This window comes from Perna viridis, chromosome 15, assembly GCF_037379345.1.
Source record: "Perna viridis isolate PV_CMFRI_1.1 ecotype Kerala chromosome 15, ASM3737934v1, whole genome shotgun sequence".
In the NCBI taxonomy this organism is placed as follows: Eukaryota; Metazoa; Mollusca; class Bivalvia; order Mytilida; family Mytilidae; genus Perna; species Perna viridis.
Window position 1 is genome coordinate 17,131,134 of NC_142459.1, and position 25,185 is coordinate 17,156,318.

Sequence of the window (25,185 nt, forward strand, 5' to 3'; positions counted from 1 at the left end):
AGCTCATGCCATCATTTGGCGTCCATTGTTGTCGTGGTTGTGGACTAATTTTTAAAAATCTTCTCCTCTGAAACTACTGGACTAACAGGTTCTAAATCTGGCATGATTGTTCCTTATGGTGTTCTGCACAAAATGACCGTGGGGATTTTTGATCCATGAAAAAACATGGCCACTGTTACTAATAATAGAACATAGGGGTCAGATGGCAGTTTTTTTGCAAATAACTCAAAAACCGTTGCCTTCAGCAAATTCTGGAATGGGTAATATTGTTCAGCATAATGAGACGGACCTATGCCGAAATTTTGAAAACCATTCATTGACTAATGTAGGAGTTACGACCCCTGAAACATTTTTGTTGTTGTTTTTTTTTTTTTTTCCACATGTACAACTTTGAAAATTTTCTTCTCTAAAACCATTTAAGATCATTGAATGAAAATCAGCATAATAGTTCTTTAGTGTATTGTGCTCAAAATGACTGTTGTGATTTTTAATCCGTGAATAGATATGGCTGCCTGTACAAAAAAAATGGAACTTAGGGGTCATAAAGACAGGTTTTTGAAAAAAAAATTCTAAAATTGTTGCCTTTAGCAAAATTCTGGTTCAGGTTATGAAAATGCTATGAATAATTTTAGTTGATTTTAACTTAGCCTGTCTCATTCCTCAAGTTTTTCAAGTAAGGAAGTGGTTAACCAGGTGAGCGATTCAGGCTCTCTTGAGCCTCTAGTTTTCTGATCTGATGTATAAGTTTCAGAGTAAGTGAGGCTTTGATCGCTAAATTGGGAGACATGTATTTTAAATGTTTTATTTAAATATTTCTTTAAATTAACAGCATCAAGACCATCAACAGGAAGTAAAAAGAAATCTGTTTCAAAGGCAGCCAGTGATATCAGCAGTTTGTCAAGTGACAGGTAGGTACAGAATATGCATGATGTGCAGAGGAAGAGTTTCATTCATCAGGTATTAGTTTTCTTTTTGTGCCCAATGCAATCATTTGAAGGGTTTTTAGTTTTTGACCTATAAGTCTGTGTGTAGAATCTCAGACCATGTTCTTGCTTGAAATGTGCCTCCATTATTTATAGTTTTCCATTTATTTTTTGTAAGTGCAGGGTTCGCACAGGTGCTTAAAATCCCTTAAAGTACTTGATTACGAAAAGTCAAAAATTAAGGACTTTAATGTACATAAATTTCAAAAGAGTTCCTTAAAAGTCCTTGAGAATCTGATATCCTTTCAAATTGATATAAAAGTGCTGTTTTATCGCAGAAAAGAACATTTTCTGACCATCAGACATCAGACTTTGATTACATATAAAGATTATAATATCGGCATTTTATGTATTTTCCCTATTCTGAAAATAGTACTGTTTCCGTGAAACTGGCGTGTAGTAATTTAATTCTATTTTTATTATAAACGTGGTACAGTTTTGGTTATGTGGTCGTCCTCGAGAAATAATTCGTGGTTTGAATGATAATTTTGTTAATAAAAGCAGTCTAATCGTGTTTTATTTTTTTTATAGAGAACAATATCACTTTTGTTTGTTCGTTTTATGATAAAAATGAATTAACGATGTTGATTATTTGTTTTTGAACTTCGGGGACAGAATATTTTCTGTCTTTATTATGACCCATGAGGGAATAAAAAAGTAAGGATAGGGTGTGAATGTTAACAAAAAACAGAACAGAAACATGAATTTATGTGTTAAATGATACATGGGCCATTTATTTGAAAAGTAAATATTGCCTTAGACTATAAGTGCTTTGAAAGCTGAGAAGTAATATACCTTTCAAATGTCTAATGTGTTAGAAAACATGCCAAAAAAAATACACATAGAAGCCTTGATGATTTGATAATCAGGGTCCTTGAAAATCTTGAAGATTGTCCTTAAAAGTCCTTAAAAAGTTCTTGAATGTTGTGGTAAAAAATGTGTATGAACCCTGTAAGTGGTTGGCAGGAATAAAAGGTTGGATGAAGTTCACAGGATTCTGGTCCCCCTAATATGAAATACTCATTAGTTAGTGCAGTCCAATAATTTGAAAAAAACCCAAAAATACTGTCTAGATTAAAGCAAATTTTTCAAAGAGTAATCAATAGAATGTAATCCAGGGACAAAGACCAGACATGGTAAACAGATATATACAACAAAGAATATAAAGTAACTAAAATCATACATACAAAGTAACAAAAGCAAATTAGCTATATGGACTCCACTAAAAACTGGGAGCATTAGCCAGGTGCACCGGTAGAGTAAGTGTCCTCTGCAAAACATGATGAATATAAAAAGATGTATAAATAAGAATTTTTATGGGAGAAATCTAAAATATTTCATATTTTGAAGATTTCTGTGAGCTGATTTCAATATTTGAGATATTACACACAGCAAGAGAAGTCACTATAGGTCATACTGTGATAAATATCTACTGCTGAAAATTTAATACAGAGATTAGTTTGTGTAGTTGAGGAACTACTGTTATTGCACATGATGAAACAGGAAGAAAAGTTCAGGTGCACTATTAGGGAAAGCAAGACTGCATATGTACTAAATTTCCAACTAAGTCATTTTATTTCTAAAATTCAGTGATTCTGATGAAGGTATGAGCAGCTGGAAGAAGAAAGATCTTGAGAAAAGGAAAGAGCTAGAAAGAAAAATTAAGGAAGCAGAAGAAAGGTTAGTCGAACAATAATGGAGAGTAGATAGAAATGGGTCTGGATAGTCATGATATGGCCAGTGACATTTGGTTCAATTGAGCTAGAAATTTTTTTTCGATTTTACAGTTAAGTTCAAGTAGAAAATTTCCATTTCTTATATTCAAGTAGTAAATTTCCATTTCTTATATTCAAGTAGAAAATTTCCATTTCTTATATTCAAGTAGAAAATTTTCATTTCTTATATTCAAGTAGTAAATTTAGATTTTATGTTTCATACTGTTGATACAGTGGTCTCAAGTTATCCATTTCTTTTCTAATAGCTCCATTTTTGTTGGTACTTTAATTTTGATTTAAAGCTTTGTGACTAATGAACTTGTCAGTAATTTCAAAATTTTAAATTCTAAAAATAAACTAATTTTGATTAGCTTCCCCTTTTATGGAATTGTAAACATATTGATTCTGCAAGGATAAAGTACATGTAATCTGATGTAAAGTTTACATGTATGAAGTCAAGTTGAAGCAGAGGTTATCTTTCTGTGAGTCAGTTCACAATAGATGCTTGTAAGGGGAGGTAAATTTAGTTGGCCACTTTAGTGTCAAGTATAAAGAAGTGGTGAGTCTGTTCACAGGTTTTAGTTTTATTGATATTTCAGAGCAAGAAAGGAAGAGGAAGAAAGGATCAGGAAAATCCATGAGGAGAGGCTGAAAGCTGAGGCTGAGAAAGAGGCTTCTGATAGTGATGAAGACTCCAAACACAAGAGGGAGAGGAAACCTAAAAAGTTCTTTGATGAAGATACTGTATGTAACATCTAGTATTGAAACATATTTTCCCTTCAGTTTTACATATATGGTGCAGATTTTATTTTCTACCATTATACATATACCTCTAAGTGTTGAGTGATCTTAAAGAAAGATTGCAGCATCGAACATAAAGAAAAGCTAATAACATGACCATTGTTAACACTGGGTCCTTTATCATACATTTCCAAATTTAGAAAAATTGAACACAATTTTCCACAAATGAATCAATACATTGTGTTATTGGTTGAATCAATTTAGAATCAAACAGAATAAGTACTGTATAGAAACAAATTCCTAGTCAATCAATTAATTCTAGCTGAAACTTGTTTACTAATGTATATTCCTATCCTATGGCATTGATGATCAATTACATTACTAAATCAGCAGTTATTTGATTGTCCTGTAAACCACTAGTTAAAATGCACTTATCTACAAGGTATTGTCATTAATTAACATTTCTCATACAATTATCCAAGCAAACGTAATTTTACAGAGCAAAAAATGTGAATGTTGATTAATCTGTAAGTTAATAAACAGTGAAAAGAGAAATGTAACTGTAAAGTCTGGATTTGAAACACCAGAATTAAAGTTGAAGAAAATCATGTATGTCCAAGGGATTTCTATGTATTCTCTAACATACATATTTCACTTTTTGGGAAATTCGTTTTACAGGCTAGCAAAGAAAAGTCGGAGACGCCAAAAGTAAAGAAGGAAACGCATTCATCTAAAGACAGTGTCACAAAACATTCTAAAAAGCCAGAAAAGGAGAAACATGGTAGCAAGGATCATTCTAAATCTGAGAAAAAAGACAGTGAAGTAAAAACTGAAACAAAACAAGAAAAAAAGGATGAATCTGTGAAAGACAGTGTAAATAAATCGAGTAGTGAAAGTGACACTATTATGAAAAAGAAAGAACCAAGTAAATCTATAGAGGACTTCATTAAGGAAAATCAAGAGGACAGCGATGGAAAGGCAGATGATTCAGAGGAAAAGAAAGAAATGGTTGAGGAGAGTAAAAAGACAGAAGAATCATCAAAGAGTCATCATTCAGAGTCAAAATCGAGCTCAGATCATCATCATCATCACCATCATCACCACCATAGCCATCATGTAAGTTCTTGAAGGCAAAACTAAATTTATTGTTTGTTTCTGTTGTTTTTTTATTTTAATTAGGGGAAGGAAGAAAAGCAACTTCCTTTTTTCAGATGCAGTCGTTATTGTTTCACTTCTTACCCTCTGACCTTTAAGACATTCTTCCATGGAAACACAAATCACCTAATCGCAATAACTGATAACTTAGTAGCGTTAAAAAAAACTGTTTCAAAAATTGAAATTGTGTGTCATGTGTTATTTCCTGGTTGAGGTATAGAAAATTATAAGTAAAAAGAACAAATTTTGCTGCTTTGGCTATCTTTATATTTAAAGATAGTACTTGTTTTTTGTTAAGTTTTTTAACCTTTCTGAACAAGGACAAGCATTGTGTATATCCGAAAATGACTTTTACTAAATTTTTGTTACTTCATTTTTTCCCCTACCCAGTAAGTTTGCCACATTGAAACTATAACCATTTTAAGAATATTAAGTAGCAGTCTGAGTAAGAATCATGCAAAGTCTGTAAAATGTGATACACCTAAAAAAAGCTACATATTTTTATTTTTGTTATTGAAGTTGCTTTATAAGTCTATATGATGAAGTGTATAATTATTCATTTTTATCTGTCGGCTCTTAGGAGATAGTTCACACTGAAAATGTAACAGTTTATATTGTATTTTAGCAACATTTACAGAGTTATCTCCCTTACTTTTGAATTCTGCAGTACATTCTATGTAATTTTATCTCCTATGAACAAGGATTGTATGAAAAGCTACATGTTACTTTCTGTTTACTACGACATTTTGAACAAAATATCAAAAATAAAAATATGTAGGCTTTCCAACCATGAATCACATTTTGCATAATTCTTATGTAGAGTGCTGCAAAAGAAAAAGTATACAGATAACTGTCATATTAAGATATTTGTAAAACCTGTTTTTTTTTTCATTATTTAGGAGGAACAGAATGGGGTTATAGATAAAGAAGCAGAGGAAAGAAAGAAACAGGAAAAAGCTGAGAAAGAGGCGGAAAGACAGAGACGAATTGAAAAAGAGAAAGAGAGAGTCAGGAAACAGTAAGATGATTAAAAAATTGCAGTATTGTTTACTGTAAATGTATTATTGTCCAGATTTTCGTGATAGACAGACCAGTGTGAAAAAAAGTATCTTCATGATTGATTTTTGTACCTCTATTCCAAAGGAGAAGGGGTACTCTGTTTTACCCTTATCTATGTGTCCATTTCTAAAACTTTTTTTTTGGTCCCACTTTACTCTGCAACTATACATAATAGCAGCTTGAAATTTTAAAACATTCTTCCTGTAGGTATGGTTATGGTTGAATTCTTTTTTGGAAATTTTCCTGTTTACCGAGGACTTAGTTTATTTTTTGACTTAATAATTTTGAAAGTTGAAATTTCGTACATTAAGAGTTGTCAAATCCACAAACTAATCATTTAAATTTAAATTTAATTACCAGTTGCGAAATGACTAGAACACTGTTCGCCCAGAAAATGTTTTATCAGACCATTATTTTTTTCCATTGAAGAAAACACTTTAATGATCTTTATTTTGGATGAAAAAAAATACTGTCTTTGTTTTTGATTAAGAGTCAGGGCTGCTGATCATGTTAAAGGGATGGCCGTTTATAAGGAGTCAGTCAGTTTGCACTACAGGTTGTTAAAGCAATTGAAATGAGGTTGCTGGTTAGGAGGCTGTTTGAGAGAGGGACTACTGTAGACCAAAAAAATATAACAGACATTCCTTATAATTTAATTTTAAGTATCAAAATTCAGCAATTAAATCATTAAAAAAAAATTTAATGACATCACAGTCAATACAAAATTTTGTCTATGTGATGATGGACGAAATATTTTTATCCAGTAAGAATCTGTGTTACTTCTGAAATTAAATTATTGTTAAATCATCACAAATAAATATAGTGATAGCTGTTTAAGTTCACATATGAAGAAATATTTTGAAGTAAAAGAAATCTTAAAATTCAAAAAAAGATTGAAAACAATCTTTTTCAAAATTATTACAGTTTATTAAACAATGTTCACTCAAGAGAAGACAAACTCTATTTAGTGAGGAACAAGTGGAACCTTCGATAATGCCACCTTATAAATAATAATATTAATTGAAAAGAATAAAAATTGATGAAATAAGTTATGTTTTTTCTTTGCAGGAGAGAAAGAGAAGAAGAAAAAGAAAGGAAGAAGAAAGAAAAATATGAACAGAAGAAGAAAGATAGAATTTCATGTATGTTTCTGGGGATTGTGTGTAGACTCGGATTGAATTTCAGAATATTTTTTACTAGCTAAATTTAGCAAGTTCTGAAAATTTACACTTGCTAAATTTAATTTTCCGGGGTTATTTCTGGACTTTACCTATATGACATTTAGAATTCCAATAGCAAATTTTGGCTGGTTGAAATAATTTTTACTTGCAAAATTGAATTTCAACTTGCATTTATGAAGTATTTCCCCTTAAATTTGATCACTGGTAGATTATTTCGAATTAACAGCATATTATTGTACCTTATGCAACAACAAAAAATATAGATGGTAAAATCACTGTTATTGAATGGAAAGAACCTTCAGTTTTGTTTTCTGGCTAAAATTGTTCAGCATCATGAGACGGACCTATGCCTAAATTTTCAAAACGTCTTTTAGACAGTTGTTAGCTTTTATGGATTGTCCTTATTTTTTTACTGCATATAATGCTTTACAAAGTGTAAATTACTCCATATGTGAGGAAATCACAAAATTCCGGGTATTACGGAACAATTTCATCAGTTTCATGAAGAAAAAAATCCTGAATTGAGTTTTCCTTAATTTTCAACTCAAATTATGACCAATCAAATCACCTAAATTGACCAATCAGATTGAATTGAAGATTTGTGGGAAAAAACTCAATGATTTGAGAAACTTTAAATTGCACTTTTGTTTTTGTTTTGACTTGTACACACTTTAAAAAAATATATATAAAAATGTTCAAGAGAATACCGTGGATATGTGTACTCTTTAGACAGCTATATTGTTGTCTTAAAAAGGGGCTGTCATACTTTTATTATTTTTATTAGAAGTTCTCTTTACTGAAATGATTTATTTCCACTTTTATGGAATTTGTCTATTTCAAATCCAGTTTCCTTTTTTTACTGCATAATTACTTCCAATTTTGCCTATTTCCACTTTGTTTGTTGACTCCGTAAAATCATCTCTGTCTACTTTTTATTTAATCTTTCTATTAAATAAAAATTCGCATTGCTGAAATCGATGTTTCCTTGTAATTATTTTATATTTTTACCTAACATATTTTGCAGTTGTTCAAACAGAGACCAAATTAACACAGATGGACCAAGAAATTAAAAAATGTATACAGAAAGATCATGAACAAACCGTAAGTACACTTAATCAAACTTTATTTAATTCACATCTTATTGAATTATCTTTGCTTTGGCTGTTCCATTAAGAAATATCAGTACCTGGGGCAGGCACATTTTCACCTGGGAGTCACCCGTAGAAGTTCTATCAATGTTTTGTTTTAACTTTATATTTTGTCAAGAGACCAGAACACCTACCCATGTACAATGAAAGTACCTAGATTTTAAACACAAAGATGAAATTGATATACACTTCATTAAATCAGGTAAAATGTAGAGGTCTCTCAGTGAAAGTCATCGGGGCATATGTCGTAATACGTATCGAAAGGGTTAAAATCGATAGTCACTGCTTCTTAGCCTTGTACTTAGCATTTTGATATGAATTGGAGAAATATTTGGTTGGCTTAGAATTTGAATGATGCATCAGAGTAGAGTACCAGGTCTTCCCTCTAGCTGGTGTTACTGTGTGATTGCACATTTATAGAGGGGTTTACCTGTATGAATTTTCTGTAGTTTCTATGAATTTTGACTTCAAATTAAGCTCTTTTGAATGTAAATCTCTTGATAGATCCTATGCTAAGAATTAACAAAATTGATAATTTTACAGATCAAAAAGTTTTTTCTTAAAATAGCAAAAACAGGTCTGCATACGAAATGCAACTCAGGGCGTTATTCTCTAACAAAGCAGCATCTGTTCAGTTGATCAGATATTTTCATCTTGAAATATATGAAATATCTGCCTTAGAATGTTAAACAACAATTAATCAATCAATCTGTGTGTGAACTTTCAGGATGTAGAGAAGTGTATTGCTGTAATGGAAGATCTTGAGGCATTACCTGTCAACCTAGTCATGCTAAAGAAAAATCCGGATATACTCAAAACAATCAAAATGGTTAGTTGGAGCCATTAAACAATACCAGGAACTTGAATTTTCCACAGGTTGACGAATTTCCAAATCCAAAAATTAAAATTCAGAGTTCGTAGTGATAGAGGTGATCTTCCTTCTGTCTGTACTTCCTTATATCTGTTTAGAGGAGGGGTATCCATTTTTTTATCCATTACTCCTCTAAAATCACTGAGTGTAATTATGTAAAACTTAAAAATAATCTTTATTACATGTTCCCATCATGCACCTCACATTGAAAGTTATGATTCAAATCACTTTTGAGGTCAAAGGATGCATGTAACAGACATGATTTTTGTTCTGCTTTTTAGCAGAATTCCGCTTTTTCAAATCTGGATTTTATCATGATGATTCCATTTATTTACTGTATATTTACTTCTGTTTTTGCCAATTTCTGCTCTGTTTGTTGACCATGTAAAATCTGGTCAGATGTAATGAATTGGGGGAGTGGGGGTATCAAGTTTGTGAGCATTGCTCACACTTTTTCTAGTTTCCGTTTATTTTTTTGTTCCATTTAATGAAAAAAGAGTGATTTATGTTTTCCTATTTGACATTTTAATATGATTCTTTTGCAACTTTGCACAATTACTCGGTACCATTAAATACAAGTTTAGATCAATTTCCAGCAAAATCCATACTAGTTTTTCAAGTTAGGCTATTTTAAAAATTTTGCCTTCCTCTTTTTTTCACCATTATGTTAAGTGGTATCACTTAATGTTCCATAAATGCCGTATTTTTATGATATTACATAGCTATTGATATTTTTATTTTACTGTCTTTATTTAAGAAGTTGATGGCTCTGATACTTACACATTTAAAGTATTTTAAATTTTATTTCAGTTACGAAAGTATAAAGGTAGTGACAGAATAAAACAGAAAGCTGAAGTCATTTATCACAAATTTAAAGGTTTCTTTCTTACTGGTGATGGCGAATTTGGAACACCAACACCTCAGGTTTGTGTATGGTTGAAAGGAGTTTTTGTTTTAGTGGAGTTACAGTTTACTGATTTACAAAGCCAGATTTTACTGTAATCATTTTTATATGCCTGTCTTTGTAGATCAGTTTGTGGCATACTGTTGTCAATCCTACATTTACACTTCACAAAATAAGTCAAAAATGCTGCAGCTGTTATAAAAAAAAATTGATGAATTATTTCTATTAATGTGAGCTACCTTTCAAATTTCAAAGTAATAGAAATTTATGAATTTAGACTTTTGGGACTTTGTTTATAAAAAGGATGTGTTTCACAGTTAACGGATTCAGTAATGACACTTTGGAAAATAATTTTTTTACTATTATTGTTAGCTTCATTTATTTGTTATAATTTTTATTTTCTGTTTGAGTTTTTGTACTTTATTCATAAAAAATACACAATAATTTGAATATACATCAAGCAATTTTCATCAGACTTTGTTTAGTTGTGTTATTTATTTTACTACTGTGTATTTCTTTCTGAATTTGCCAACTTCCAATCTTGTATTGTTTTTTTTGTACTTCATCCCAGAGATGGATGCATTTATGTATGAATTGTTTAAATGAGAAAGTGTTGAGTATAGTTTTTTGGGGCGGTTGAGGGGGGGGCAAATTCACCTGTAAGGGCCTTCTTACTGTGGCACAAGGTGTAAAACATCACAAAAACAATTTTTGGATCACTATTTGATACAATGCTTGTCTTGGTGTGTGAAAACTCTGTATTGTATTTGGCTGATCTTCAATTTTTCATTTTCTAATAGGAATTTAAAGGGCTGGCAAAATCTGAAAGATGTGATACACCCCAAAAAAGGCTACATATTTTTTTTTTTGTAATTGTTTTATAGGTCTATACTATGAAATGTGTAATTATTCATTCAAATCTGCCTGCTCTTAGGAGATAATCGACATTGAAACTACAGTAGATTCTATTGTATTTGAGCGTCCTTACAGAGTTATCTCCCTTAATTTTGAAATCGAAATTGTGTTCTATATAATTGTTATCTCCTAAGAACACCTATTATATGTAAACCTGAATGTTAATTCCTGTTTAATATGGCAATTCAAACAAAATATCAAAAATAAAAATATGTAACCATGAATCACAATTTGCATGATTCTTATTTGGTGTACTACTTAATTTATTTTAGGTGAAGCATAAAGACAAGAATATGGAACATAAGAAGAGAGAAAACAAAGAGAATGAACTTCAGCATCCTTCAGGTTAAATATGGTGGCAATTAATCAAATACTATTTAAGGAGGTAGATGTAGGGTAAGGGACACAACTCTTACATATCATTGTAATGTTTGTATTCAGCATTTAACATTATTCTCAGGCAAGCATTGAAGTAACTTGGACTGATTTCATTCTGCTTCAAATGAAAGCTTGATAAGTTTTGATGAAATTGAATATGATACAAACATAGCCCTGATTTCAAGAGTTATGTCCCTAACCCTAGGCCTATCTCCTCAAAACCCCACTCAACTTGTGAAAGATTTATTAGAATAATAAGTGATTATGGCAGCTTAGTGCATGCGATATCATGTTTTAAAAGAGATACAGATCGAGGCCCATGGCCCTAACTAAAAATTTTAAGTGCTCCATAAAACATGATATTGCATGTGCCAAGCTGACATATTTGTTTAATTACATTTTCTCTGTAGAAATTTAAAGATTTCCCACTGAGTGAATTTCTCTGCATCACAAATTTTAAAACAAATGTTTTGGTATACATTTAATTATAACCATTTTTACTTGAAAGTTATGTGATTTCTGAGTCTTAAAACCATCTGATATCAATCAGAAGGACTTAGGTTGATAACTGCCTTAAAAGTACTTCCACTGTAAAAGAGATCTGGTGGATGAATATTAAAATGTAAAAAAATGATTATTTGTGTAAATGCATTGCCTGTTTTTGCAGTATACAATTGAAATTTTATTTTATATGATTTTTAAAGAAAAAATCAAATACATGTATTGAAGTTTGAGCTATATTTTATTAATGCATACGATATCCATATATGGTTTCCATGTGATTGGCTATGTTTAAAACTAAAAATAGGTTGTCAAGATTACATATTGAGAAACAAAATAAAAACAAAATGAAACGAAACAAAAAAGAGAAAAAAATTTTGAATCATCAGTATTGTGTGGATGTGTAGTTTTAGTAGTGGTGAAAGGACAGATTACCATCAGCGGCTTATAAAGTTTTTAAAATACCTATGAAAATCTCATGCAGTTGGTGCTTTGATTTTGGATGTCCTTTTTTTTACAGTGAGCAAATTAAGGCAAATATACCTATTAGATTTTTGACAATATGATTTGCACTCTGATAATTTTTTATTCTTGGATACAATTTTCATTGTTTTGAGTAAAAAGTGTCATTTTGTAGATTCTTATATTCGTTGATTTGATAACTCCATCGTACAAATGGGAATTTTCTTTTTCATTAGGAACTAAATTTCATGGTTTTCTGAAAACCACCAAAATTGGTACCCCATGAATAATTATGCTTTTTACAGTATAACACTTTAATCATGAATGTAAACAGCTGATGCAGCCGATGTGCTATATCACAAAACATAGGTAATAGAAATACTCTGTTTAAAAGGAAACTTTAAAATATGAATTGTGATAACATTGTTTTCTGTTTTAAATTTGTTGCAATTATCTCGACGCTCAATTGATGGATTAATTTCAAATTTATGTTTTTTTTCTATACAGGGATTATTCTCTTCCACTTTTTAGCGGAATTCGCTAATTGAAATATGGATTTTACTGTTACGATTCTTTTTATTACTGTTTATTTCCGGTTTTTCTGCTTTGTTTGATGTCCTTGTAAAATCATCCCTCACTAGAAATGATATCTACTCACTGTATGCTGGGATATACCTAGCACAACACATGCAGCTCCATGTTTGTTATGGGTGGGAAGCTGATGAATAGGGTGTCAAATTTGTCCTGATATACATGTACCACATATATGATGATACCTTACTCTATACTACGATGAACACTGAAGTTTGTTTTCAGCTTTGTCTGAGTGTGGTCATGTAAACTATTTACAGTGCATAGAGTGGTGATATTCAGGGGATAGATGTATCATAAGTATTCAAATACCATAAAACAATGGCACAGTTGTGTCTGTGTGGTCATGTACATAGTTATAGTGGGGGTTACATGTTTCACTGGAAACATATACACCTAATGCTTAAATTTCTCTGTTAGCAATTCTACATTCATTACATCTGCTGCTATGTTTTTATGCTTGCTTAATCAACTACTGGTAGGCACTTTCTGAAAAAGGACAATAAGTTAATTTCAAGATCATTTAAAAAAGAAACACGCTCAACAAAACAAAAATGCAGTTTATTTGTTTATATTATATCAGATGAACATACATTTATTCTTTGTGTTTGAATAGAAAATGGTCCATTTGATGAAAATAGTGTGTCGGTGAGTATGGACTCGACAGTTGAGAGCAGTATTCTTGAACAGACTGTGACAAACAGTGAAAAAACTGATAGTGTTGATAGCAAACATGATTCTACTGATTCGGCTAGTGTTCCTAATAGTGTGTTACCAAATCGGACTGAGGCAACCTCCTCTTTGTTTTCTAATATTGGTGAAGCTAATATTCCTGGACTTGGAGATTTGGATCAATTAGAGGCCAAGAAAACTGAGGAAAAAGACAAAGATAACAAGGAGGGTGAAAAGACTGAGGAAGGAAAGGAAAAAGAAGATGAAAAAATGGAACAGGAAGTGACAGAAAGTCAAGATGAAACTGAAGAGGAGGAAGATATGACAACCGAAGAGCTTGACATTGTTAAAAATTTCCATGCCGATTCTTCCAAGATTAGTTCACCTGTGAAAGTGACTACTAGTGCTTCAAAGGCTGAAGACTATAACCCTTATTCTACAGATAACTCACAGGAGGAAGATATGGATGTAGATAATTCAAGTGAGGCAGGACCTGAGGGCACTGCTAATGATGATCTATCAACTTCCATGCAGCAAGCAGCACAGGAAGTGGCTAAATATGAGGCACAGCCTGAGTTTGCTGATGATGTAGAGGACCAAGAAGATCAGGTATTGAAATATTCACCTATGGGTTTGTATGAGTTCAGTAGTTGCACCACTAAATGATGACACTAACCAATCTGATTAACAATGAAGTTTACTTTCAGCTTTGTCTGATAGTGGTTATAGCAGGGATTATCCCCCCTGGCCCACATTTTTATTTTCTGATTAACATTGAAGTCTCGCAGCTAGGTCTAAGAGTGGGAAAATACATAAAAAGGGTCATTTTTACCTATTCATAACTTGAGTGTGTGTGTATATGTTTTTGTGTATTGATGAGGCTTTTTTCTCTGATTTATTTACTATTTTTATTTGTTGAAGACTGAAAGTTTTTTACACCTCAACTTTTGAAGTTTGTCTCTAAGAGTAATCAAGGGAACCAAGGTTATAGCAGTAATCAAAAGAATGTAATCCAGGGACAGAGACCAGACATGGAAAACTGACTTACACAACAAAGAACATAAAGTAACTAAAATCATACATACAACGTAACAAAAGTAAATGAGCAACTCGGACTCCACTAAAAACTGGGAGCATGGACAAGGTGCACCGGTAGGGTAAGCTTCTAAGTATATAAGAAATGATAATTGTACTCCCCTATATATTGTTTGCCTTAGTAATAGTCAGTGTTGTGTTTTTGTTCAGAATTATTTGACTGCACCTGTAACCATGGTAATTGTTAATGACTTGTTCATCTTTTGTAAATTAAAATTAAGTGTGTGGCTTTATATAGATGGGATGAAAACTAATTTGGATGCTGTTCAATATTAACTTTCTGTACAACTTGGGGTATGCCCGGCACCACAATGCACAGCAATATGTGGAACTCCATTTTACTTTGTATCTAACTCGTGTGTAGCTCTCTCTACTACAGACTCTAATGGATTCCCATGAAATTTTATGTTGTACTTAGTCACTAATATGCCATTAAATTTGTACAAGATATTGCTATGGGCTGAGGCATTGTACAAGATATTGCTATGGGCTGAGGCATTGCACAAGCTACTGTATGGTGTTTTTTAGCTCACCTGGCTGCAGGCCATCTGAGCTATAGCCATCACAGAGTATCCTGCACAAAATGACTGGATTTTTGATCTGTTAAAAAACGTGGTGTCGTTACTAAAAATGGAACATAGGGTTCAGACAGCAGATTTTTGCATACATCTCCAAAACTTAGGGTTAACCAAATTCTGATATGGGTAAAAGTGTTTAGCATGATGAGATCTATCTGTGGTCAAAATTTGGTGAAAATCTGTTGACCCATGTTGGAGTTATTGCCATTTTTGGATGTTTTTTTTGCTGTTTTTGATGTTATTACTTTAAAAAAATCTTCTCCTCAGAAACTATTCTGTGAAATTCAATGAAAGTTGGCATTTTTGTTTTATAGGGTATCCTTAAAAAAATAACCGTTTGGATTTTTGATTGCTGAAAAAACATGGCTACTGTTTCTAAATATAGAGCAATGGGGTCAGAAAGCAGATTTTTGCATACATCTCCAAATCCGTGTTTTTAATTTTGGCGGATGATAAGTTGTGCACTAAGAACTTCATTCTGAATGAATGAATAGTCTCTTTAGAGACAATTTAGTTTAAAATTTTCTTTTCCAAAATTTTCTGAATATTTGATTTAAGGCCTTAGTAGATGATGACATTAACACATCTGATGAACTCTGAAGTTCTATTTCAGCTTTGTCTGATAGTTATGTAATGTCAATTTATCTTTTCCATTTCTGGTACTTTGACGTCATTGGAATTATTTTCTTGTGGTTTCCCAAAATTTATTTTGTGTGTGGAGTTCTGAATTTGTTGGTTTCAATAAAGCATCTGAAGTTTTAATGGGAGTATACATTTTACTGATAACTTCATGTACAAGAAAGTGATATCCTACACACAATTGTACATTCACAGTGTGATGCTTTAAATATGAAATAAATTGTTTTTAATATTTGGTATCTGCTTCAGACTGTTTCCATCACACACCACTTTTCTAAGTGGGAATTCACAAGAATGGGTCCCTTTCTCCCATTCAAAAGCATAAGTAGTTCTGTTAATTGAACATAGAAAAATCCTTATGTATAAAAATATAAGACAATGATAAAGATATGGCACTTAGCTGTTTCTTTGATAGAATAATTCTACACTATTTATGCTTTATTAAATAATACATATACATGTACATAAAAGACATGAAATGAAAATTCTGATGGAAAATCATCAAATTAATCATGTTGATTTACTGGGAAGTACATGTAGCAAGCAATATGTACTAATTAACCATTTGTTTTGAATGCTTTGAACAGTAGAAATTCCGAATCAAAAATAAATTGAACGAGACGTTCAAGCCCTGTTAAACTGAGTAACTGTTTTATTTCTATGAAGCAGAGTTAGTCTTCTTCAAATTTTCAGCACTTTTTTTATGTTTCTGTCCAAATATAAGACAGGCAATCCTGTATATTTATCCTGCTACTACTGTACATGTGAAGGGTGTTGAATAACGCAAAGCTTTATTCATCCACTGATTAACATTTCCTAGTTACTTTCTTGTTACACAGGAATCAGGTATTAAGTATAAAGGTGCCCTTGCCAACCACCACGCTCAGAAGATGGCTTAAATAAATAAACTATTTTGGACATGTTCGCATGTTTTATTTAGAAAATGTGGTTGCCAGATAAATGCAATACATAAACATTGCCAAAAATATCAGTTTATTAATTCGTACTCAGTTCGAAAGAAACAGATTAAATCGGGGAACCCTTGTGATCTGAGTGTTCCTAATGCTCATCAAATAAATTTGATTTTTTAATGGCAATATACATGTACATGTATTGTATATATGTGTAGTATTTGTATTGCAGATACTTAATTTTTGTACTTGCAGACCAAAAGAAAGTCTGAAGATTCGAACATTCCTGAAGACAAAATGCATTCATGTCTGATGAACACATCATTTGTAGTTGTGTTTTAAAACAAATTGATTAAAGATATTTCAACTCTTCTTTTCTGTTTGTATTTTAGGAGAGAATAGATTTAGATGCAAGAATCAAAGCCATAATAGAGAGTCAGGACTCTTTCTCTGCAGTTGCTGCATATGATCCAGAACAGGAGGCGTTCCAACAGGAAGACTCATCTCCAATCAAATCCAAGGAGCCGGAGTCACCGAAGCCAGTTCCTGCACCTGTCCCACCTCCAGTTGTGGCTCCCAAAACACCGGAGCAAGAATCAGACTCAGAACCAGTCATGGATGACGATGAACTACATAATTTACTTGGTGTATAGCATGAAATTGGCCATATTAAAAAAATTGTTTTATTCGTTCAAATACCGAAAGATCAGAATGCTAAGAAAGAATGGATTCGTGTTGATGGTCTTTGTTTCATGAACTCAGAATGGATATTAAGGAGATAGACCTAAGGTAAGGGACATGTCTGCTAAAGTTTGATGAAATGACTAGCATGGGCTGTCCAAATTTCCGCACCCTTGACCTAGAGCAGGGACATAACTCTTACAAATCAAGGGAATATTTGTATTTACCATTTTACATCAATCTCATGTAAGCATCAAACTAACCTGGTCTGATTTTATTCTGTTTCAAAGAAAAGCTTGAAAGGCTTTGGTGAAATTGAATATGACACAAACATGTTACTGATTTCAAGAGTTATGTCCCTTACCCTAGTTCTACCTCCTTAAGCTATGTTGATGCTTCTAACTTCTTTGTTCATGACTCTGAGTAGCTGAGTTGAGAGGAAGATGTTATTTTTATGTTAGACGTTTTGACAGAGGAATTAGGCTCCGGATTTGTGATTTTCACTATTGTGGTGTTGATAGGACAATGAAAATAATTTCTATTGTAGATGCTAAATTCTTGTTAGTGCTTGGAATATCAATCTAGGGGAACATGTTTATGAATGACTGTTGTTTGATTGTTGCCATATTACATGTATATATATAAAGAGACCTACAGTACTGTCAGCTGATATTTTAATTTCTCCACTCTAATTATTTAAGTTCTCCACTCTCCTAAGTGGAAAGGAGTGTGTGGAGTCAGACTGTCTCCCCCACCAACACAGTGTCATCACCTTTTCCAAATGTAACATTAGTTTACTCCTTCAGTCTACACCATTGGATATATTTAATATTTCTGAAATATTTTTTTTCCTGTACAAAATGAATGGGAGGTGTATTGAAATCACCATATCCATCTGGAATTTGTTGCAATTATCTTGGTTCCTAATGGATGGATTAATTTCAAATTTGATATGGTGCTTCATATAGATGAGTCTTACATTATGAGTGACTGTTCTTAACTTTTTAGTCATGCTCAGAATATTAATTGAAAAGTATTGAAATGAAGCCATTATATGTATATTTCAATTTTTAATATGGAGAAAATAAGTGACTTGACTGGAGAATGAAGAAATAAGATTTAGGTTGACAGTTATGTAGTTACTGTGGATTTTATTCATGATAGATATTGAATAGGTCATCTTAGTAAATTAAATGTTTCTCTGTTATGACCTTATAGACTTTTTGTTGCTTGATGGTGGAAAAACTTTTTACTCTTAGTCTTTAGGTCACCTAAAGTAATTTTGGGTTTCTTACTTATGTTTAACCATCAAGAGTCATAGCTGTTCAAACTTTTAATGATAAAAAATGCATTTTTCTTAGTAGCAAATGATTTATCTTAGTTCACTGTTGTGGAAAAGGAACTTTTCTGCTAATTAAAAAAAAAATTACTGAAACTGACCTTTGACCTGAGCCTAAAGAAAGAGGGTTGAGAATGCCCAAAATGGCTGTACTTAGCCAAACCTACACATTTGTATCATTGGGTTCAAACTAGAATCCACAATGTTTTACTTAGAACCTATGATAGTTTATTTACAATGGTCCTGGACTGTCAACCATTTTCATTGACACTTTATTGAGGATTTTTGATTTTTCTCAAGTGGACCATTGCTTTAAACATGAGAAAAGTTAAGGCTTGCTTGAGTGCCACAAAAGTTACCTGTCAGGTCTGCCTGGATGCCACAAATATTACCTGAAAATATATCTAAGCTTGAGAATATTCTTAACTTCTACAGTGACTTCCATGAAAGTCTGAAATTAAAGATATCACAAAAAGTTAAGGATTTTCCCAGAATTGAGTAATTTTTCAGTTTTATGGTATTGAGACCATGACCATCTAAAAAAATTGAATATCATAGTGGCTTTCTTCTATCTTCTGTTATCCTGCATTTATAAGTATTGTTCGTTGTCAATTGTTCTTTATATGTATAATATGTAACATGTATATGATGTTTCATCGAACTACAACCAATATGTTAGTGATTTCATTTTAAATGTAACTTCAAATCATTTTAAATTTATTTTGTCATTAAATCATTTTGTTCACAATAAAGGGGATCACAGACTGAAAAAGGTTTGTGAGATCCTCCTACATTTTCAAGGAGTTTCACTCATAGTATCATGTTACATGTATCAGCATACTTGCCAAATTATAAATTTAGCATGTTGTATCATAGTGTGTGTTAGAGAATACAGTATAACTGTTAATGGGCTGTAAAAAGTTGTTCATACTGTCCTTAAAAAAATGTTGGTTTGCTGACTATGAACCTAATGGCTTCTACCAAAAAATGTTTTTATTTCTAACAATTTAAAAAAAAATATCAGCACATTTCTTTGAAAAAAAGGGGGGTCCTTTGCTTTTTTGTGATATGAATTAAAAAGTGTAAATTTTTCCACATCAAAGTTGTGATAAGGAGAGCAGCAAACCAACGTTTTATTAAGAAGTGTCCAATTTGTATATTTTTGCATAATTTGTACAGGATCTCTGAGGATCATGCCATCCATGTTCATTATCAAAACTGATATCGATTTTCTTGTAAGCCATAATTTTTGTCATTAACCAATGTACTTTTGTTTATTGTAATGATGGTACATTTTTCAATAAGTACTGATTTAAGTAAGATTTTGCAATGGACCAAAAGCATTTAATAATTGTACCTTTGAGAATAATTTCTTAGTAATGGTACAACTTCTATGTGAAATGTTCTTCATAGTTTTCAAAATTTGTATAAGGAATTTTACTGTAGCAAAGTTTCATATCATTTTTACATGATTTCTTTATTACACCCCAGGTATAATCACTGATCATGCTGTCTGTAAGTTTGTCCATCCCCTACCTTTAATCTGTAACTCTTCTTAAACTTCCAAATAGAATTTGATAAAACTTTTGCACTTTTGCACCATTTATTTAGTTTTTCTGTTTGAATTACATTTTGGGTTTCCTACACTATGGTTTGTAGTGCATAGAGGGGGTATCATCAAGTGATTTTTGCCAACAGTTTTTATACCCAGCCACATGAAGTGGCGTGGTTTCACCATCATGTGATACCCTCTGAAAAGTTGCTTGTCAATCTGTCCTCTCGTCTGTTTGTCCTCAGATGGTTTCCTGATAATAGGTTGAGAATGGATCAGTGAATATTTCAGAAACTTTACACAGTTGTTGAGTATCATAAAATACAGGTAAAGACCAGCAAAATCCAAACTGTACTTTTAGAGTTAGCTATAGGCCAATTTGAACATTTTGCCATCCCACTTTTTTTCACCATTATGTGGTGGGATATCACTTAATGTTCCAATAATGCCTATTTTTACTATGTGTTTACTTCTATTTTGGTTACGATGCCTCTTCCTTGTTCTTCATTTAATCACTGCATACCAATATCAAGTATGTTCCATAAACCAACATTTTATATGAGTATTACAGGTTGTATGTGTTAATTGGTGCAAATTTTACAATCTATTTAATTCAGGTAGATTTTTACTTGGCAGTGTGTTTTTAAATTGACACATTACTAGAATATTGTTATGTTTGATTTTGCCACTGAATGGCCTTCACAAATCTGTCTATACAGTGATGGCTACCAGTCATGTTGGGTGAAGAAATATAAAACCTGTGCCAACATGCTCTTAAAACTAGGGTCAGTAAGTAGGTAAAACTATTTATTTTTATTGAAAGAGTCTGAAGGGTTTGTTTTAGAGACACATTCAAAATTCAATAGTGCTTATTAACTTTAGGGTAGACGCCAAAAAAATAGGGTCTGTAGGTTTAGCAGAAACACTGGTATTTTTTAGGCCTTATTGCTCTTCAGTGCTTCTAACTACTGCTTTTAAGTTTAAGGAGGTAGACCTAGGGTAAGGGATATAACTCTTAAAAATCATTTGGACGTTTGTATTCATCATTTTACATCAATCTTATATAAGCATCTAATTAACTTGGATTCACTTTATTCTGTTTCAAATGAAAGCTTGAGAGGCTTTGGTGAAATGGAATATATAATACAAACAAATCACTGATTTCATGAGTTATGTCCCTTACCTTAGGTCTACCCCCTTAAGCTTTTCCTTATAAACGTTCAAAACAAAAGTGGCAGATTTTTGATAATTTGTTGCCTTTGCTTGCAATAGAATGATTACGCTGTGAAGCGCTTTTGAATAAGTAGCATACTGCTTTATTTGCAATTCAACTTGTTAATATATTTTCTCTGTCTCTACATCCTGAATAGTCCTATTTCCAGTTAATGCTTTTGATTTGGGTTCTTTTTTATACAAAGGGAAACAACTCCCACACCAGAAGGACTGGTTCACTTTCTTGATAAGGGGAGGCAATACTAAAACATTAAACTTTAGTACCTACGTGTGCTTGATTTTTTTTAGGTCATTTTATATACTAAAGTTTTGATTGTTCTCTATTTGAAGATAAATCTTAAATTTTCCTTCTTTTCTGTATAAGGTCACCAGGCTGTCTGATATGGGAATTATTACTCTTTGCATTAAATGGTTAAGAACCAGCAATTGGAAAAAGGACTATTTTAAAGTCATCTGGAACAAAAATCAAACTGTAGTATGCACACATATATTTGAATTCAGTATCACTGGTTGTACAAATATCTATAGAATGTATGTCAGTGAATGGATACTGTGTATTGTAGATGTTGATGAATAAAGTCACATCTTTTTTAAAGAGAAAGTTATGTTCATTACTTCAGAAAGACAGTGGAAGGCAATGGACCCCTCCTCTCCCTAAAAAAAATAAAAAGTGAACAAGAATTAGACCGGAGTCATGAGATGTGGGTGAAGGTACAATGTAACATAAACAATTCAATCACAAATTTTAATGGGTAGTTATACCCCAACCATATCCATGGTATTCAATTTCTGACTTCAGGAGGTAGACCTAGGGTAAGGGACATGCATATGTAACTCATGCAATCAGTTTGTATCACATTCAATTTCACTAAAGTCTTTCAAGCTTTCATTTGAAACAGAATGAGATCAGACCAAGTTACATTGATGCTTAAATGAGATTGATGTAAAATGCTGAATGCAAACGTTCCAATGATTTGTATGTGTCCCTTACACCAGGTCTACCACCTTAAGCACTCAGTTTTCCTAGCATTTATTGTTTTTTTCTCCTAGTTTCGTTATCATGATTCCTGAGTGAAGATGTCTGGGGATTATCCTTTGCTCTAATTGAAAAATTTAAGGAGTAAAGCTTTGTAATTCACTTACACTAACAGATAAAGAACAAGCCACTTATTTCAGCATTATACAGTTTATTTTGTCAACAGGGAGAATCTCATTGTGGACTGGTTGACTGGTCTTATAAATGTCTAGTCCAAATACTGACCGGTTGTCTTACTCCACCTCCCCTTGACCCCGTGCTCCTGTGAAAAAAAAGATATATTTTTTTCAAGTACCAGCAAAACTACCGAAGCATAGAACTCAATTCAGAATTCAGTCATGGCCAAAACTCGATAACAAGAAACAGTGTAAAATACATATATCAACTGAAGGAGTAATCAAGGGAACCAATGTTATAGTGGTAATCAAAAGAATGTAATCCAGGGACAAAGACCAGACATGGAAAACAGACATACACAACAAAGAACATAAAGTAACTAAAATCATACATACAAATATAACAAAAGTAAATGAGTAACTCGGATTCCACTAAAAACTGGGAGCATGGAACAGGTGCATCGGTAGGGTAAGCGTCCTCTGTTTTTCTCGAAACACCCGCCGAGCTGCTCATAAAAAGTCAGTTCCGATGTAGAAGGAAGGAAAGGAAAACTTACACGTTGAACAAATCAGTTTTCATGGTGCAGATGAATACACCGTAACGATCCACAAGGTCATCATGACGACCATAACACTTCTGTAGTGATGACTTCAATCTTGTAGAACATAACCCTGTTCCAGAAGCCTAATTGTAAGAAGTCTAGCTATACAAAAAGTCTGCGTAGTTACGGCAAGCTCTGACATAAAGTATGAGTTGTGATATGAAAACTCATACGCAGGTGCTGACGGGATGTTTCCACAGATGAAAGGAAGGTTAACAATTCTGAATGAAAAAGTCATCACGTTTGTGAAGTTTGGTCAATAGTTTTCTTAGGAAAACACGGTACATGTAGTTAATTACAGTGTATAACCGTGACAAAAGTCCAATCAAGGTCATACTTCAAGGTATAAAGACTACAAAAAAAGATTATAAAACGCTAAAAAACAATTAAAAATCTAATGATAAATCCATTAAAAAAAATTAACACGTAAATGGACAACTTGGACTCTACTAATTTAAACGGCCTCGATGGTCTAATGGTATCCACATGCGAAAAACAGGCGATTGGTGGCCCCAAGTCAGAATAATGCGCCTGAGTCGGCTGACCGGCTTACCTGCAGGCAGTTGCTTTCTGTGAGTTTAAAATCTGACTCGGGTGTCTGACCAGAAAACAACCCAAAGTCTAACCCCCTCATTATTTTAGGGAGAAATTTGATTTAAGTACTTATGAATTCTTCTACATCGTCGTGTGCACGCTAAAATCAGCATCCATTGATGGATTTTAGCAAAATAAATACGTATGTATATATATTGAGTGCTTTTCAAAGAGGTCGGGTGGGGAGGCTGAACTGTCCTAACGTGGAGATGGGGGCACTCCAATGATTTTTAAGTTTTAAACCACGCCATACATAAAGTGGCAGGGTACTAGTATTTAAAAAATGTATGTAATACCCCCGAAAAGTTGCGTGTCCGTCCAGACGGTGTCCATGCATATTTTAGATGATATCAAAGGCTATTTTTCAAACTATGTACATGTATATAGTTATTGAGGATCAATTTCGGTTTAATCAGATAATTTACATAAAGGTCATGTTAGTTAATTTAAGTTCTTTTTTTTTAACTCCTCAAAATGTTTGCATCGTGGCAGGGTATTTAATGTCCCATTATACGCCATATTTTCAATTGTATAATCAACCAAAGCTTTTTAAGCATAAAAAGGGGGGAGGGGGATATGGGGTGTAATTTAGGTATACGCGCACTCGAAGTCCATTTGCATATTAAAACAGGACATATATTGTAAATAAGTACTAGTGTACTAAGATGACTATGGTAATATACATTTTTGTACTTACCTGTTTTGGGGTGTATACGACTTCTTGGTTCTATGTAGAAAAAACATAAAATTAACACAAATAAGTGGTGTACGTACACAAGTAAATATAGATTTTTCACAAAGACGATATCTAGTTTATAAGTTTATATCCTGAAATGTCTGTTAAACCTGTTTATGTTACCACGTATGCCTACTTATTCCTTTAAAGAAAAGATGTTACAATTCAAGACATTGTTTAAATGAAGTACAAGTTCATTAGTCCGAATTTCCTCTGACCCTGCAACCCTCCTCTTTTTTATTTGGATATTGATATGTCGGGTTGGGGTCAGAACGATGTGCCATACAAAAAGTTGGAGATTTAGCGGTACCGCGGAGTACCGCCCTTCAACCGCTTGAAACGACTTTCAAGTTGAAATTGTGCATGTCACACCTACCTAGTTCGATTCCGGAATCATTTTCCTGTATGCTGCGGAGCTTGTTACCTTTGGAACGGAACGGAGCAGAAACGATTTTTATAACCGGAATCTAACAGAATATTTCAAAATTCCGCTGAAAAATTACGTGCCCGCTACCCTTCCGTTCCAAAAGTAACAAGCTCTGCCTACTCTCTATTACGGTTCAAAATGTCAACAAAACATGGTCTCTCGTGGAAAATTATCGAAACTTCAATAATAAATGTAATTTTTGTAGCAAATTTGGTATCAGCATACAGGAAAATGAATCCGGAATCGAACTAGGTAGGTGTGACATGCACAATTTCAACTTGAAAGTCGTTACAAGCGGTTGAAGGGCGGTACTCGGCGGTACCGCTGAATCTTCAACTTTTTGTATGGCACATCGTTCTGACCCCAACCC

The 25,185-nt window shown here is 32.8% G+C and overlaps 1 protein-coding gene and 1 long non-coding RNA gene across 2 annotated transcripts in view; one reads left to right on the forward strand and one right to left on the reverse strand.

The window, feature by feature from the left end:
• LOC148597203 (uncharacterized) overlaps nucleotides 1-21,905 on the forward strand; it is a 35,383-nt gene extending 13,478 nt beyond the window's left edge. The window contains exons 8-19 of the mRNA XM_088564508.1: nucleotides 830-908; nucleotides 2,574-2,663; nucleotides 3,298-3,442; nucleotides 4,118-4,555; nucleotides 5,494-5,612; nucleotides 6,722-6,795; nucleotides 7,859-7,935; nucleotides 8,710-8,811; nucleotides 9,664-9,777; nucleotides 10,945-11,017; nucleotides 13,221-13,885; nucleotides 16,892-21,905. Coding sequence (XP_088420634.1) covers nucleotides 830-908; nucleotides 2,574-2,663; nucleotides 3,298-3,442; nucleotides 4,118-4,555; nucleotides 5,494-5,612; nucleotides 6,722-6,795; nucleotides 7,859-7,935; nucleotides 8,710-8,811; nucleotides 9,664-9,777; nucleotides 10,945-11,017; nucleotides 13,221-13,885; nucleotides 16,892-17,152 — 2,237 coding nt within the window. The 3' untranslated portion in view covers nucleotides 17,153-21,905. The remainder of the gene's footprint in view (nucleotides 1-829; nucleotides 909-2,573; nucleotides 2,664-3,297; nucleotides 3,443-4,117; nucleotides 4,556-5,493; nucleotides 5,613-6,721; nucleotides 6,796-7,858; nucleotides 7,936-8,709; nucleotides 8,812-9,663; nucleotides 9,778-10,944; nucleotides 11,018-13,220; nucleotides 13,886-16,891) is intronic.
• A 364-nt stretch (nucleotides 21,906-22,269) lies between these two features.
• On the reverse strand, nucleotides 22,270-24,799 carry LOC148597205 (uncharacterized). The gene is made up of 3 exons (XR_015919243.1): nucleotides 24,765-24,799; nucleotides 24,350-24,379; nucleotides 22,270-22,602 (listed from the first exon to the last, which is right to left on the reverse strand). It is a non-coding gene; the product is annotated as an uncharacterized LOC148597205 (long non-coding RNA).
• Nucleotides 24,800-25,185: the final 386 nt, after the last annotated feature.